The sequence below is a fragment of the Epinephelus lanceolatus genome, chromosome 8 (genome assembly GCF_041903045.1).
Source record: "Epinephelus lanceolatus isolate andai-2023 chromosome 8, ASM4190304v1, whole genome shotgun sequence".
NCBI classification, from domain to species: Eukaryota; Metazoa; Chordata; class Actinopteri; order Perciformes; family Serranidae; genus Epinephelus; species Epinephelus lanceolatus.
In genome coordinates this window covers 46601548-46616614 of record NC_135741.1, presented here as the reverse complement: position 1 = coordinate 46616614, position 15067 = coordinate 46601548, and the positions used below count along the sequence as shown (strand labels likewise).

General features: G+C 40.3%; 1 protein-coding gene across 7 annotated transcripts in view; it reads right to left on the bottom strand.

Moving 5' to 3' along the window:
- vps13d (vacuolar protein sorting 13 homolog D) overlaps positions 1–15067 on the bottom strand; it is a 268286-nt gene that overhangs the window by 235296 nt on the left and 17923 nt on the right. For all 7 annotated transcript variants that reach the window (XM_033628067.2, XM_078170383.1, XM_078170380.1 and 4 more), the window contains 2 exons: positions 8417–8494; positions 239–429 (listed from right to left, as the gene is read on the bottom strand). In XM_033628067.2, the coding sequence (XP_033483958.1) occupies positions 239–429; positions 8417–8494 (269 nt within the window). The remainder of the gene's footprint in view (positions 1–238; positions 430–8416; positions 8495–15067) is intronic.

Genomic DNA, 15067 nt, shown 5'->3' with positions numbered 1-15067 from the left:
TTCAGTGTCACTCTCAGGATGCATTGCTCTTTAGAGACCAGTAAAACTTAATAGATATGAAAAATGAGTAAGGATTTTGTTATTATTTTATCCTTTTTATCCTTCATGGACCCCAGGAAGACTAGCTGTTCGTCCAGGCGTCAGCTAATGGGGATCCATAAACAAATAAATAAACAAATAAACCATTATTGGGACAGAAAAAAACACAATTTATAATCTGCAGTGTTGATCCACCTACTTTGAATTTGTCTTCGAGAGCCTTGAGGAGGCGAGTTTTGCGCTCTCTCTCTTCCTCTCTCTCCTTCTCTCCATCATGTTCCTGCAGCTGGGCAGGGCCAATGATCAGGCTGAGCTGGGACATGGAGATGACCCATGGGTCACTGTGAGGCCGGTAAAAAGGGATCTGGAGAGTAATCTTTCCAATGAAGCCTGTGAAAAGACAACCAATGCTTGTGTCATATCCTTATGCAAGTATGGCAATACACTCATTAGCTCTTATTTGATATTTTGTTTGATTTTTTTTCACAATCTTATTTACCATTTCATTTAATTAAAATAATTAATGATATTATTTAACAAATATTAACCAAATTACTAAACAATGGTAGGAAAATTAGGTCTCTCTTTATACAGACTTAATTAGACCTGTGTGTGTGTGTGTGTGTGTGTGTGTGTACATATACATAGAAGCATACTCAATAAATATTAAATATGTAAGAATAAAAAAAAGAAAAATACACACACACACACACACAGACACACACACACACATACATGCTATGATAAAAATTAAATTAAAATTAATAAGAAAGCACTCAGAGGTCCTCAGTGTTAAGCAACTTTATTGCCTGTCGAAAGAAACTCCTCCTCAGTCTCTCAGTCCTGGCCTTAAGCCCACAAAGACGTCTGCATGATGGTAGCAAGGTGAAGAGGCTTGCATTTAGGTGGAAGGCATCCCACCAGATTTTCTTGGCTCTGGTTTTCACCCTCTTGTGATAGATGCTTGCGGGGGGGGTGGGGGGGTGGGGGGAGAAACCGACAGCCCACTCGGCTGAACGCACCGATCTTTGCAGTACGGCCTGCTCCCGGGCAGTGCTGTTTCCATACCAGGCAGAGATACACCCAGTGAGGACACTCAACAGCCGAGGAGTAGAAGGTCTTCAGGATGGAGGTGGAGACCTTAAACCTCCTCAGCCATCTCAGAAAGTACAGCTGCTGCCTGGATATTGAAATCAGGTGCTCAGTCTGTAAGTTCCAGGTGAGGTCCTCTGTAAGGTGCACTCCTTGGTATTTAAAGCTGGAGACCCTCTCCACAGGCTCATCGTTGATAGTGAGTGGGGTATACCCGCTGCCCTGCTTCCTCCTGAAGTCCACCACCATCTCTTTTGTCTTGCTGACATTCAGTGCCAGGTTGTTGGACTGACACCACAGTGCTAGGTCTGCCACCTGGTTCAGGTAGGCCTGCTCATTGTTGCATGAGATGAGACCCAGCACCACAGTGTCGTCGGCGAATTTGATGATGGAGGCAGAGCAGCTGGAGGCTGTGCAGTCATGCGTGTAGATGTTGTAGAGCAGCGGACTTAACACACACCCCTGAGGAGAACCTGTGCTGAGGGTCAGAGGCCATAATGTCACGCCTCCTTCCACTCTCACCACCAGGGGGCGGTCAGTGAGGAAGCTGAGCACCCAGTTAGACATTTGGGTGTTGATTCCCAGCAACCTCATCTTGTCAGCCAGGCGGAGGGGAACTATGGTGTTGAATGCTGAACTATAATCTATGAACAGCACCCTCACACAGTTCCCCCTCCCCTCATCCAGATGGGATAGGGTGGAATAAGGTTGGTGATGGCGTCATCTCTGTATCTGTTTTCTCTGTATGCGAATTGGAGAAGGTCGAACAAGCCAGGCAGAAAGGCACAGATGTAGTTCTTCACCAGCTTCTCCAAGCATTTCATCACTGCTGATGTCAGCGCAACAGGACAGTAGACTAGATGGACTATCCATGATAATAATTTATTTGAGGAATTTCAGTCAGGATTTAGAGTGCATCATAGCACTGAGACAGCACTAGTTAAAATTACAAATGACCTTCTGATTGCTTCAGACAAAGGACTCGTCTCTGTACTTGTTTTATTAGATCTTAGTGCGGCGTTTGACACTATTGACCATCAAATTCTGCTACTGAGACTGGAACACTTAATTGGCCTAAAAGGTTCTGCACTAAGCTGGTTTAAATCTTATTCATCTGATCGTTTTCAGTTTGTTCATGTTCATAATGAGTCATCCTTACATACTAAAGTTTGTTTTGGAGTTCCGCAAGGTTCTGTGCTCGGACCAATCCTATTTACTCTATATATGCTTCCTTTAGGCAACATCATTAGAAATCACTCTGTAAATTTCCATTGTTATGCGGATGATACTCAGTTGTATTTATCTATGAAACCAGAAGAAATTAATCAATTAACTAAACTTCATAATTGCCTTAAAGACATAAAAACCTAGATCAGCACCAATTTCCTGATGTTAAATTCAGACAAAACTGAAGTTATTGTACTTGGCCCAAAACAACTCAGAGACTCTTTATCTGATGACATAGTTTCTCTAGATGGCATTGCTCTGGCCTCTAGCACTACCGTAAGAAACCTCGAAGTAACATTTGATCAAGATTTGTCTTTTAATTCTCATTTAAAACAAACCTCACGGACTGCATTTTTTCATCTGCGTAATATTGCGAAAATTAGGCCTATCCTGACCCGAAAAGATGCAGAAAAATTGGTCCACGCTTTTGTTACCTCAAGGCTGGATTACTGTAACTCTCTATTATCTGGTAGCTCTAGTAAGTCCTTAAAAACTCTCCAGCTAATTCAGAATGCAGCAGCAAGTGTACTAACTAAGAAACAAGATCATATTTCTCCTGTTTTAGCTTCTCTGCACTGGCTCCCTGTAAAATCCAGAATTGAATTTAAAATCCAACTGTTAACTTATAAAGCTCTAAATGGTCAAGCTCCGTCATATCTTAGAGAGCTCATAGTGCCATATTATCCCACCAGAACTCTGCGCTCTGAGAATGCAGGGTTACTCGTGGTCCCTAAAGTCTCCAAAAGTAGATCAGGAGCCAGAGCCTTCAGCTATCAGGCTCCTCTCCTGTGGAATCATCTTCCTGTTACGGTCCGGGAGGCAGACACCGTCTCCACATTTAAGACTAGACTTAAGACTTTCCTCTTTGATAAAGCTTATAGTTAGGGCTGGCTCAGGCTTGCCCTGTACCAGCCCCTAGTTAGGCTGACTTAGGCCTAGTCTGCCGGAGGACCCCCTATAATACACCGGGCACCTTCTCTCTCTCTATCTCTCTCTCTCTCGTGTCCTATTACTGCATCTTGCTAACTCGGCCATTCTGGATGTCACTAACTCTTCTTCTTCTCCGGAGCCTTTGTGCTCCACTGTCTCTCAGATTAACTCATATCACAGCGGTGCCTGGATAGTGTGACGTGTGTGGTTGTGCTGCTGCCATGGTCCTGCCAGATGCCTCCTGCTGCTGTTATCATTAGTCATACTTCTACTGTTACTATACACATATGATTATTGTCACACATACTGTCAGATATTAATATATTATTATTAATTATAATATTATTACTTTCATTAATGATGTTGTAAGTTACTGTCATTACTGTCTATCCTGCATCTGTCTCTGTCTCTGTCTCTCTTTCTGTCTCATTGTGTCATACGGTTTACTGTTAATTTATTATGTTGATCTGTTCTGTACGACATCTATTGCACGTCTGTCCGTCCTGGAAGAGGGATCCCTCCTCAGTTGCTCTTCCTGAGGTTTCTATGTTTTTTTTTCCCCCGTTAAAGGGGTTTTTTGGGGAGTTTTTCCTGATCCGCTGTGAGGGTCCAAAGGACAGAGGGATGTCGTATGCTGTAAAACCCTGTGAGGCAAATTGTGATTTGTGATACTGGGCTTGAAAATAAAACTGAATTGAATTGAAATTGAATATATACATACATATACATATACATACAGTATCTCACAAAAGTGAGTACACCTCTCACATTTTTGCAAATATTTTATTATATTTTTTCAGGGGACAACACTATAGAAATGAAACTTTGATATAACTTAAAGTAGTCAGTGTACAGCTTGTATAGTAGCATAGATTTACCTTTCTCTGAAAATTACTCAAAACACAGCCATCAACATCTAAACAGCTGGCAACATAAGTGAGTACACCCCACAGTGAACATGTCCAAATTGTGCCTAAAGTGTCAATATTTTGTGTGACCACCATTATTATCTAGCACTGCCTTAACCCTTTTGGGCATGGAATTCACCAGAGCTCACAGGATGCTACTGGAATCCTCTTCCACTCCTCCATGGTGACATCACGGAGCTGGTGGATGTTAGACACCTTGCGCTCCCCCACCTTCCACTTGAGGATGCCCCACAGGCGCTCAATTGGGTTTAGGTCTGGAGAAATACTTGGCCAGTCCATCACCTTCACCTTCCTCACCAAGGCAGTTGTCATCTTGGAGGTGTGTTTGGGGTCGTTATCGTGTGGGAAAACTGCCCTGCGGCCCAGTTTCTGAAGGGAGGGGATCATGCTCTGCTTCAAAATGTCACAGTACATGTTGGAATTCATGTTTCCCTCAATGAACTGCAGCTCCCCAGTGCCGGCAGCATTCATGCAGCCCCAGACCATGATGCTACCACCACCATGCTTGACTGTAGGCAAGACACAGTTGTCTTGATACTCCTCACCAGGGTGCCGCCACACACGCTGGACACCATCTGAGCCAAACAAGTTTATCTTGGGTCTCGTCAGACCACAGGACATGGTTCCAGTAATCCATGTTCTTGGACTGCTTGTCTTCAGCAAACTGTTTGCGGGCTTTCTTGTGCATCAGCTTCAGAAGAGGCTTCCTTCTGGGACGACGGCCATGCAAACCGATTTGATGCAGTGTGCGGCGTATGGTCTGAGCACTGACATGCTAACCTCCCATTTCTTCAACCTCTGCAGCAATGCTGGCAGCACTCATGCGTCTATTTTTTGAAGCCAACCTCTGGATATGATGCTGAACACACGGACTCAATTTCTTTGGTCGACCCTGGCGAGGCCTGTTCCGAGTGGAACCTGTCCTGGAAAACTGCTGTATGATCTTGGCCACCGTGCTGTAGCTCAGTTTCAGGGTGTTAGCAATCTTCTTGAAGCCTAGGCCATCTTTGTGAAAAGCAACAATTGCATTTTTCAGATGCTCAGAGAGTTCTTTGCCATGAGGCGCCATGATGAATATCCAGTGACCAGTATGAGAGAATTGTACCTAAAACACCAAATTTAACAGCCCTGCTCCCTATTCACACCTGAAACCTTGTAATACTAACGAGTCACATGACACCAGGGAGGGACAACGACAATTGGGCACAATTTGGACATGTTCACTGTGGGGTGTACTCACTTATGTTGCCAGCTGTTTAGACATTAATGGCTGTGTGTTGAGTTAATTTCAGAGGACAGTATATCATGTTATACAAGCTGTACACTGACTACTTTAAGTTATATCAAAGTTTCATTTCTATAGTGTTGTCCCCTGAAAAGATATTTGCAAAAATGTGAGGGGTGTACCCACTTTTGTGAGATATATATATATATATATACATATATATATATATACATATGAGGGGCATGACGTTTCCAACACAAGCTCTAAGTGTTGCACCAATCACAGCAGACTGGGCTGCTGGGGAGGCGGGACATAAGCTCAAACACAGCATTTCAGACAGAGGTGCTGCAGCAAAGGGCAGTATAAGGAAAATAATGTGTTTTTTTTAACATTAAAGCACATTAATCTATTCCACCAGACCCCAATATTACAAACATGACCTTGAATATAAGCATAATAGGTCTTCTTTCAGGATGGCCTTGTTGTATAAGTGGCTGGGGCCTGGCCCATTAGGCCCACCGACAATTCTGTGCCTGGTTAAGCTCTAAGGCAGTCCCAGCCACCTTTGGAGAAAAAGGGGTGGCTTTGGCATTTAAACAAGTCAGATCAATGCAGATATCAGCTGTTGCATTTACAGCTATGACTCTGTCTGTATAGAATAAGTGGTTATGAAGAATAGTGAATGAATTAATTTATTACTGTGTCTTTGGTATAACACTGTATATTCTTGCTGGCTAAATATTGTTTTACATTGATTGCAGCTGTGTATTGTACTACTGTCCAAGCAAAATTTCCCTTTGTGAGAATTAAGTATAGAAGAATAGTACGAAGAATGCTGCTCCCCCATCGTTACGTGAGAGCACATGTCACCAGACAGGAAAATCCTGATTCAGTTTGTTATGATGAACACAACACACTGACAGGGTCTGTGAGACACTTACAATTCAGTTACAATATGTCCAAACAGAAACAGTATACTAAGACTTTTTCTATTCTGGCATCTCAAGAACAGTCTTTAACCCTCCAGTAGAGGCTGGCGGTAGAACAATATCTTTCTAACATTCTGCTGATTTTTCACCATACCTTGGCACCACTATGCTAGATTTTAAGCGTTACCATTTTTGTCAGTTCCCACACACACTGGTAATTACTCAACTAGGCGTGTGACGATCCACAGAAGTGTAGTTTGGTGCGAGTTTGGTACAACAAAATAACAAATTTTAAAAGATCTGCTTGTCTTCTTTTTAAACAGACAGTGGAACAAGAGTCAAAGACAGCTAAAATTATCCTGCTGGTGACTGAGAACTTTTGGTCCGCTGGCAACTTTAGTAAACTATTTTTATTATGAAAATAAATAACATTACACTGTACGAACACACTTTCCTAAAAGGTCACAACAGGCTATAACTGCAAAGCAAATCTTATGCTCCGAAACTGACAATACTAAATTAATTCAATGACAAAAAATAAAACTTTTGTACGTACATATGCCAATGTAAATAGCATTTCCTTAGGTAATTTTTAAAAATGTTATCCTGCTTTTGCATCTTAAGGCTGCTCAAAAGCAATGGGGGTAAGGAGTTCAGCTCCGGTTTGTTTTTTCCATGTCCCAGTGATGATGATTATGACTAGTCTGTCAAAATTCAAGATGTTGCACAACTCTCTTCCGAAATACCTGGCTTTATTCACCAAACATGTTTTGGCTATTTGATAGGGGTAGGGGAAAAAAAATCGATACAGCACAGAATTGCAATATTTTCCATGTTGATATTGTATTGATACGTGGACACCCAGTATTGACCTTTTATGATACACATTATTCATGTTTGCAAATACACATGTCAATGCTTTTGGTACTGGAATAATAAAATCAATAGCTTTTTTGGTCTGTGAGATGGTGCTATGTTTTTTTCCTGGTGAGGTCAGCAGAGGTCTCAGTCAGCAGCTTTTGGCAGGAAGTTCATCAAAAAAAAGATGGAGGCACCAGAGTAAGAGATCAGAAATGCACCATCTGCGTTTAAATCAAATGTCTGGACTTATTTTGGATTTTTTTAACACAGAAGAAAAGGAGGATTTGGATATGACACATGCAATTTGCAAGCAGTGTCATACGAGAATGAAATACTCTGGGAATACTACAAACATGAGGGCTCACCTCACACTCAACCACCCAGAGGTAGCATTAGCTGCTGATAGCCAAGCTAACGCTAAACCCACTCCACTGAAAGTCATCAACCAACACTGGACACACTTAGCTTGACAAAACTACCATCCAACTCTGACAGAGCTAAGAAAATAACACACTCCATCACCTACTTCATGTGCAAAGATCTGGGACCATACAGTGTTGTTGAAAACAAAGGCTTTTGTTACATGCTAAAAACACTGTAACCCAGGTATGTGACTCCATCCCCACGTTTTTTCACCGACAAAGCTGTACCCAGGCTCTATAGAGAAGTGAAGCATGAAGTTGAGTAATCTTTGAGTACAGCAGGAAGTGTGGCATTAACTTGTGATGCCTAGACGTCAAGGTCAGTGGATTCATATGTGACTATAATGGCACATAATCTCACAGAGAACTGGCGACTGCTGTGTCACGTTCAACTAGAGCAGTACACAAAAGTCACACTTGAGCAAACATTGCAGACCTCCTGCAAAATGTAGCACAAGAATGGTGGATTGTGGTTTTAACACATGACACTTCTAACACGGGTGTGACCGTTCAGCTTAGCAGGATACCTGCATGTGAAGTGTTTCACTCAAGTGCTTAATCTGGCCTCACAGAGGGCGTTAAATCTGCCAACAGTTCAGTTTGTCAGGTATACGCAGCATTTCCGACAGGTTTTATGACGGTGTGGGTCAGTCTGTCTGCTTAACATCACATTTTGCTGCAATAAAAATGATTAAAGTCAGACGAACAGACTGAAAACTTTATCATATAAGGTAAAACTTATTTGGTGGTGGTGTGTCTCACCTGCTTTAACTTCAAACGGCAGGTCAAACTCTCGGAGGGCATCTTTCCTCAGAGGGAGGTTCTCCAACTCCACCGCACCTGAGGAAAGACAGGGAACAGACATACACCATCTTTACGCTCTTCCTCGGCTGTCAGGTGCTCATGATTTCAATTAAACCAATTACAACTGATTAAACTGTTCATTACACAGTCACTGAATGATTTTCTACTACTGGTTTTAAATGTCTTAAGACAGTTCCTACAATAATATAAACATTGTTGACAGTTCATTAGGTACACCTTACTAATCAAGGATCATGGATCCTCTGGTGATTCCCACCCCTACTGCAAAGCACCATGTAACATTTCATAAACTTTGGCAAATTGTTGTGTTTAATTCAGTGTATGTTTAGTCCACCAAACAGTGTTTCAATTATGTTAAATCTCAGCTGTTTACACTTGGGTAACATCTGCTGTATTAATTTATTATAAGCTAATTTACAGTAACACTTGGGAGATTAATCTCTGACCTTACTGTGTTAAAAAGTCACGTATTTTCATTATTATTAGGATTCCTAGTATGAATGCCTATCTACTTCTGAGAAACCATTCAGGCAAATGAAAGAGGAAATATGCAGATATTTGCCATATTTAACTGTTATTTTTTCTATAACCACAATTTTATCAAAACAATTGTCTACCTTTTTTGTGACCGTTCTTTATTTTTAATGACAAATTGTTATTTGAGCAACATTAAGGTGTGAAAAAAAATATGAGCTGATCTCAAGGAGTGCTGGGTACTGGTATACCAGTATTGTTTTTCCATGTGATGTGATTTTTTCATATGCCATCTAGTCTCGCCACCAGACTATCAGAGATCTCCGCCTTCTGATAGTCTGGGGACACTCCTTTCTAAAGTGTGTTTAACACACCGGCAAAAACGGCCGGCAACAAAGCAACACCTCTTGCATTTTTGAAAAGGACACGCCTTCTCGGAAATGTGCGCTCCTCCTTTTCTCGTCCGCAAGGCAACAAACACACAGAGAGCTTGAAAGTGGATGCCGAGAGATTTAACTCCGTTTTATCAAACGTGTGCTCATCCGTGAAGAAAATATTTTTTCCACAACATTTTTTTTTCTACAACATGACTGAGCTAACTGGAGTAGTTTCATGTCGTATCCGACAACAGGAGGCTTTTAACAGATGACGTCCTGATGTTAGCTTTGCTGCTGCTGTTAGCTGTCCCTGTCAGCTGCAGCCACTGATGCTTTCTAGACATCGTGATTTCCCAAAACTGAATAAATACCACACATAGCAACACAAAACTGCTTTGCTAGCTCAATCATGTTGTAACTAAGATATCCGCTAGAAAAGATATTTTTTTCACGGACCGTTTAATGAGTTATTACCTATTACAGACACTGCTAACGGCTAACAGGGCTAACAGCTAACGGTTAGCCCAGCTAAACGTGCACACAGAAATAGTAATGTTTGTTCAACCATTGTCTTTATAGACTTTACAAACATCGGATTAGTCCAAACGGTGATACAGTGATGTGAAAAATGTGATATATAGGCCAGACTATAGAGGGAATCGCCTTGTTGTTTACAAATACTTCCGGGTAGAAAACCAGCAGAGCTTTTAGCTATATATATATATATATATATATATATATAGCTAAAAGCTCTGCTGGTAAACTCTGAAATTGTATCTGCCCATCTAAACACAAAATCAGGGAGAAAGTCATCAGTCTTTAGTTAAGCAAAGCGCCTAAAGACTGACTTGTGAGTCTATATGCCATCATACAAAATGACAAATTAGTAGAAAAACAATTAATAATAATAATTATTTATTTAAGAACATAGAAGTGCAACAAAATAAGGGTTATAGTTTTAGTTAGTTGTTGATGATCCGATGGTCTTCAATGTACGGTGTATTGCTGGTATATAGTGGATGAACAGCTATATCCAGAATGGCAGCTTCGTAGGTGTCGTATCTTGTTCCCTCTTCAGATCTTAATTTTTCAATCATCTCTCTATGGTCACTCTGAATATAATATTGTTTCTCCATTATCTCAGACAAGTATGAGTTAATGACTTGATTATCTTTTCTCATCATTTCTAGAACATACCACAAGGGGTCACCTAACGCGCCCTGACACTGCTTCATCTTGGTCAAAAATCTGGCTTGCTTTTCTCTCACTAAAGCTTGCACTGAAGGGAGTCCTGCCTCCAACAGGCAGGTTAGGTAAGGTGAAGCAGGCCTCACCCCAAGTAGGGATTTCACCCCAGTCATGTAAAGAGACTCAGCAGACTTTAAGGGCACTTTTAACCTAGCCTCACACCCATACAAAACAGCTAAAGAGAGAACCAACTCAAAACCTTTAGTTTGACACAAAATGGGGCATTATGGTTTGTGGATAAGAGGACAATTAACTTGTGAGTAAGTGATTTACTCTTCTCTTTTACATGTAGCGCAAGTGAGGTTCGGGCATTTCCATCAGCAGTGCAGATGGCCCCAAGATATGTTTGACTATGCAGCAGCACTGTATTTTAATGCTATTATCATGTCACATCTGTCATATTGTCTGACTAGCTGGGCACAAGCCTCCTGTACAACATTAAAATCTGTACAGGCAGTTTGCCATCGGGCTGTGAAAGTACTAGAGAAGAAGATAAACACCCATCACCATTATCACTGCATTAAAAGCCAGAACCTACTAAGCTGGGATAATTTTGTTAAATTCAAAGATGCCTGTATACTTACAAGATCTTGCATGGCTTGGCTCCTCCCACTCTTGGTGCTTTTATAAAACAGAAAACCTCTACTAACGGACACACCAGGACTGTCAGTAGAAGGGACTGTGTAGTACCAAAAAGGAAGTCTGCTTTTGGTCAGGCAGCCTTTTCTGTGAGAGCAGCTCAGACATGGAACAGTCTTCCAACAACGCTCAGGGAGTATGATACATTTTTTCTCTTTAAAAGGTAACTTAAAATCATAGCTGAGAGATGGTCATCTCTGTGACCACCTGCTCTAAAACTGTCATGTATACTATATTTGTATTTTACTGTATTTAATTAGGTATTTTATGCAATTATACTTTAATGATTGTAGTGCTCATGTCAGCTGCCCTAGAGACTACAGCTGAAAATTAGCCAACCTGGCTAAACCGGCATATTTACAGTAATGTTTATTAATGTGCATTGTCTCTGTGTTTTAAACCAATAAACTAAACTAAACTAAACTAAACTAAACAATGTCTCACTATAAAAGAATCAAGCTGACCAGGTTGCCTGTCTTCCTCAGATCCCCAAATAGCCATGACCTTTGTTTTACCTTCATTAACAAGCATGCCATAGTCATCACAGTATTCCTCCAAATATTTCAGATTCTCAATTAGCCTTTTTCTTGATGTTGCCAGTATAACTGTCATCCATCAGCATTAAAACATGGAGCCATTTCATACATACACATAGTGAGGCCTGGCACACCATGTCATGGCTGGACCATTGTATCAGTACAGCTGACACTCATGCCTCACTGGGGGGTATGGATATTATGTATGGCATGACAACAACAGACCACATACCTATTGCAATGTCACTAAATGTTGATATCTTACCTGCAGTAGTAAAAAGTGATTGTCTTAGCATTGAAAAAATAGACTGGACATCCCTCACAAGGATGATCTTTTAACATATTTTGTTCATACTGATGAGTTTTTAAGCAATGTTTATATGCAGAAATGCAGTCACATGCAGAGATGTGAACTGTAAGGATGAGGAGCATAGGAGAGATCTGTGCTCTATGTATAATGATATAGTGGATGCTTTACATGAAGGCAGTAAGCCTTTTTTAAGACATAAAAATAAGAAGTACATTGTCAGACCCAGTGTCAGAAATTAGCAAGGGCCACGGGCCATTTGGCCCGCAATTTATCCAAGAATGCCCCCAAAAGCCATGTTCCGGGGGCCAAAATTGCCCCCAAGTTTTCAAAACAACTATATGTATTTATATTTTTAACAGTATTACAATCTGACATTAAAGTATAATTTTATTTTCATTAAATTAATTTACTGTCACGTCTACAACTCATTTTCCAGACATAATCAATGAGATTGCACTGATTACGGGAGAGTAATCTGACAGAGAAGGGGAGGCGGCTTTGCTGTACCATAAGTATAAATTAACCATTTCTTGGGTGATCTGTGTCGACACAATGACAAATTAATGAAAAATTAAGGTAGAATGAATGTTAAATTTTAAATTAACTTACTTCCAGGATTGCATCTAAGGAATTTATAGTAATTTGGCCTTTTTAACAGTAAAAGTAACTGTAATGTGGTGAAACATTAGCACTGCTATCAGTAGATTAATGGTTAAATCATCACATTTAAACTGGTTGAATTATAGGAAATCTGAGTGATATTAGCTTCATGTAACCCATTATTTATTTCATTTATAGTGGTTTCTACTGAAGAGTGAAGACACTATCTTAGCTGGTTTTGCTTTTCATGTGCTTATAACATAATTACAATTTTTTGATGGCCCCCAAACATTTTGAAAATGCCCCCATTTTTTAGACCGTGGAGGCCAAAATTGCCCCCAAAATATTTTGTTAATTTCATACCCTGGTCAGACCTGGATGGGAAGATTTTGTAGCTGGGTATCAAGCTGAAGCCCGAGAAGCCTTTAAAATATGGGATACTGCAGGCAGACCCAGACAAGGAAATATACTTGAGCATAAACAGCATACTAATGCTAGGTACAAGTATGCCATCCGATACATCACTAAAAATGAACAAGCCATGAGGGCTGATTCCATGGCTAAGAAATTGTTAGGCAATAATGTTGCTGAATTTTGGAAAGAAGTAAGAGTTCTCAATAACTGTAAAGCGTCTTTACCCTGTACTGTAGACGGAACATCTGGATCACAAAACATTGCAGAGCTTTGGAGACAGCATTATAGCAACTTGTTTAACTGTCTTAAAAGTGACCTGTATAAGGTGGACAGTATTAGGAATGATGTCTCTGTGGAGATTAAGACTCATGAAGTGTATCAAGCTATTAATAGGATCTCTGATAATAAAGCCAGCAGACTTGATCACATTACTGCTGAACATCTTAAATATGCGAGTCTCATAACTGCTCCGCTTCTCTCTTTGTGTTTTACTGGTTTTATGATTCATGGTCTGTTGCCTGATTCAATGTTTTCTGTTTTGTCAGTACCTGTTGTTAAGAACAAAGCTGAAAAAATAAGTAGCCTAGACAATTACAGGCCCATAGCTCTTGCCAGCATTCTTTCTAAAGTTTTAGAATTAATCATGCTGGATAGAATAAGTGAGTTCATCAACTCCACTGACAATCAGTTTGGCTTCAAAGCCAAACATGGCACTGACTTATGTATATATGCATTAAAGGAGATTGTAAACAAATATAGAAGCTTGAACTCATCTGTTTGTATGTGCTTCATTGACGCCTCAAAAGCCTTTGATCGTGTCAGTCATAGAATATTGTTTATAAAATTGAAAGAAAGAGGGGTGCCTGCATATCTAGTGAGAATTCTGGCTTATTGGTATGCCAATCAATGTATGCAAGTCAAATGGGGTGATAGTGTTTCAGGTCCATTTAGGGCAGCAATGGCGTCAGACAGGGAGGGATTTTGTCTCCTGTCCTGTTCAATTTGTATGTTGATGATTTGTCCAAGAGACTGAATGCTTGTAAGACTGGGTGCATGATTGGTGATATGATGGTAAATCACCTAATGTATGCAGATGACCTGGTGGTCCTCAGCCCGAGCAGTGCTGGTCTTCAGCAGCTCCTCAATATTTGTACTGAGTATGGCATGGAAAATTATATTAAATATAATGCCAGTAAAAGTGTTGTGTTGATCAGTAGAACAAAAGAGGACAAATGTCTAAATTTTCCAGATTTTAAATTGTCTAATAATGTCCTCTGTACAAGTGATAAGGTTAAGTATCTTGGACATCTGATCACAGAACAAATGACTGATGACGACGATATTTACAGGCAGTGCTGTAGTATGTATGCACATGCGAATATCCTGGCACGAAAATTCAGCAGGTCTTCTGACAGTGTAAAGCTGACACTATTCGGATCTTATTGCACATCACTATATACTGCGCAATTGTGGGCAAGGTATAAAAAAAGCATCCCTGCAGAAACTACAGGTGGCATATAATGATGCCATGCAAATCTTACTTAAAAGACCTAGATGGTATAGTGCTAGTGAGATGTTTGTGTTTTCCAGAGTCAATACCTTTCAGGCAGTGCTCAGGAACCTAGTCTACAAATTCATGTGTAGACTTGATGAGTCAGAGAATAGTGTCATCATGGCTCTATCCAATCCTATGAGAGCTGTAATTCGCTATACATCAAGCCTCAGGGAGCATTAGCATAAAAGCCTGTATATCAATCTGTTTTAAATTATTTATACATTTTATCTGTTCTTTGTATTGTACTCACTTTTTTGTAATGGACTATGAGTCTGTAATAAAGATTTGATTGATTGATTGATTGATATGTATACTGTATATACATACATAAATATATATATATATATATATACACATATTCACACACACATATATATATATATACATACGTATTCCTGTCAAATACGGCGGCCATAGTGCTCCGGGGCGCAAGAT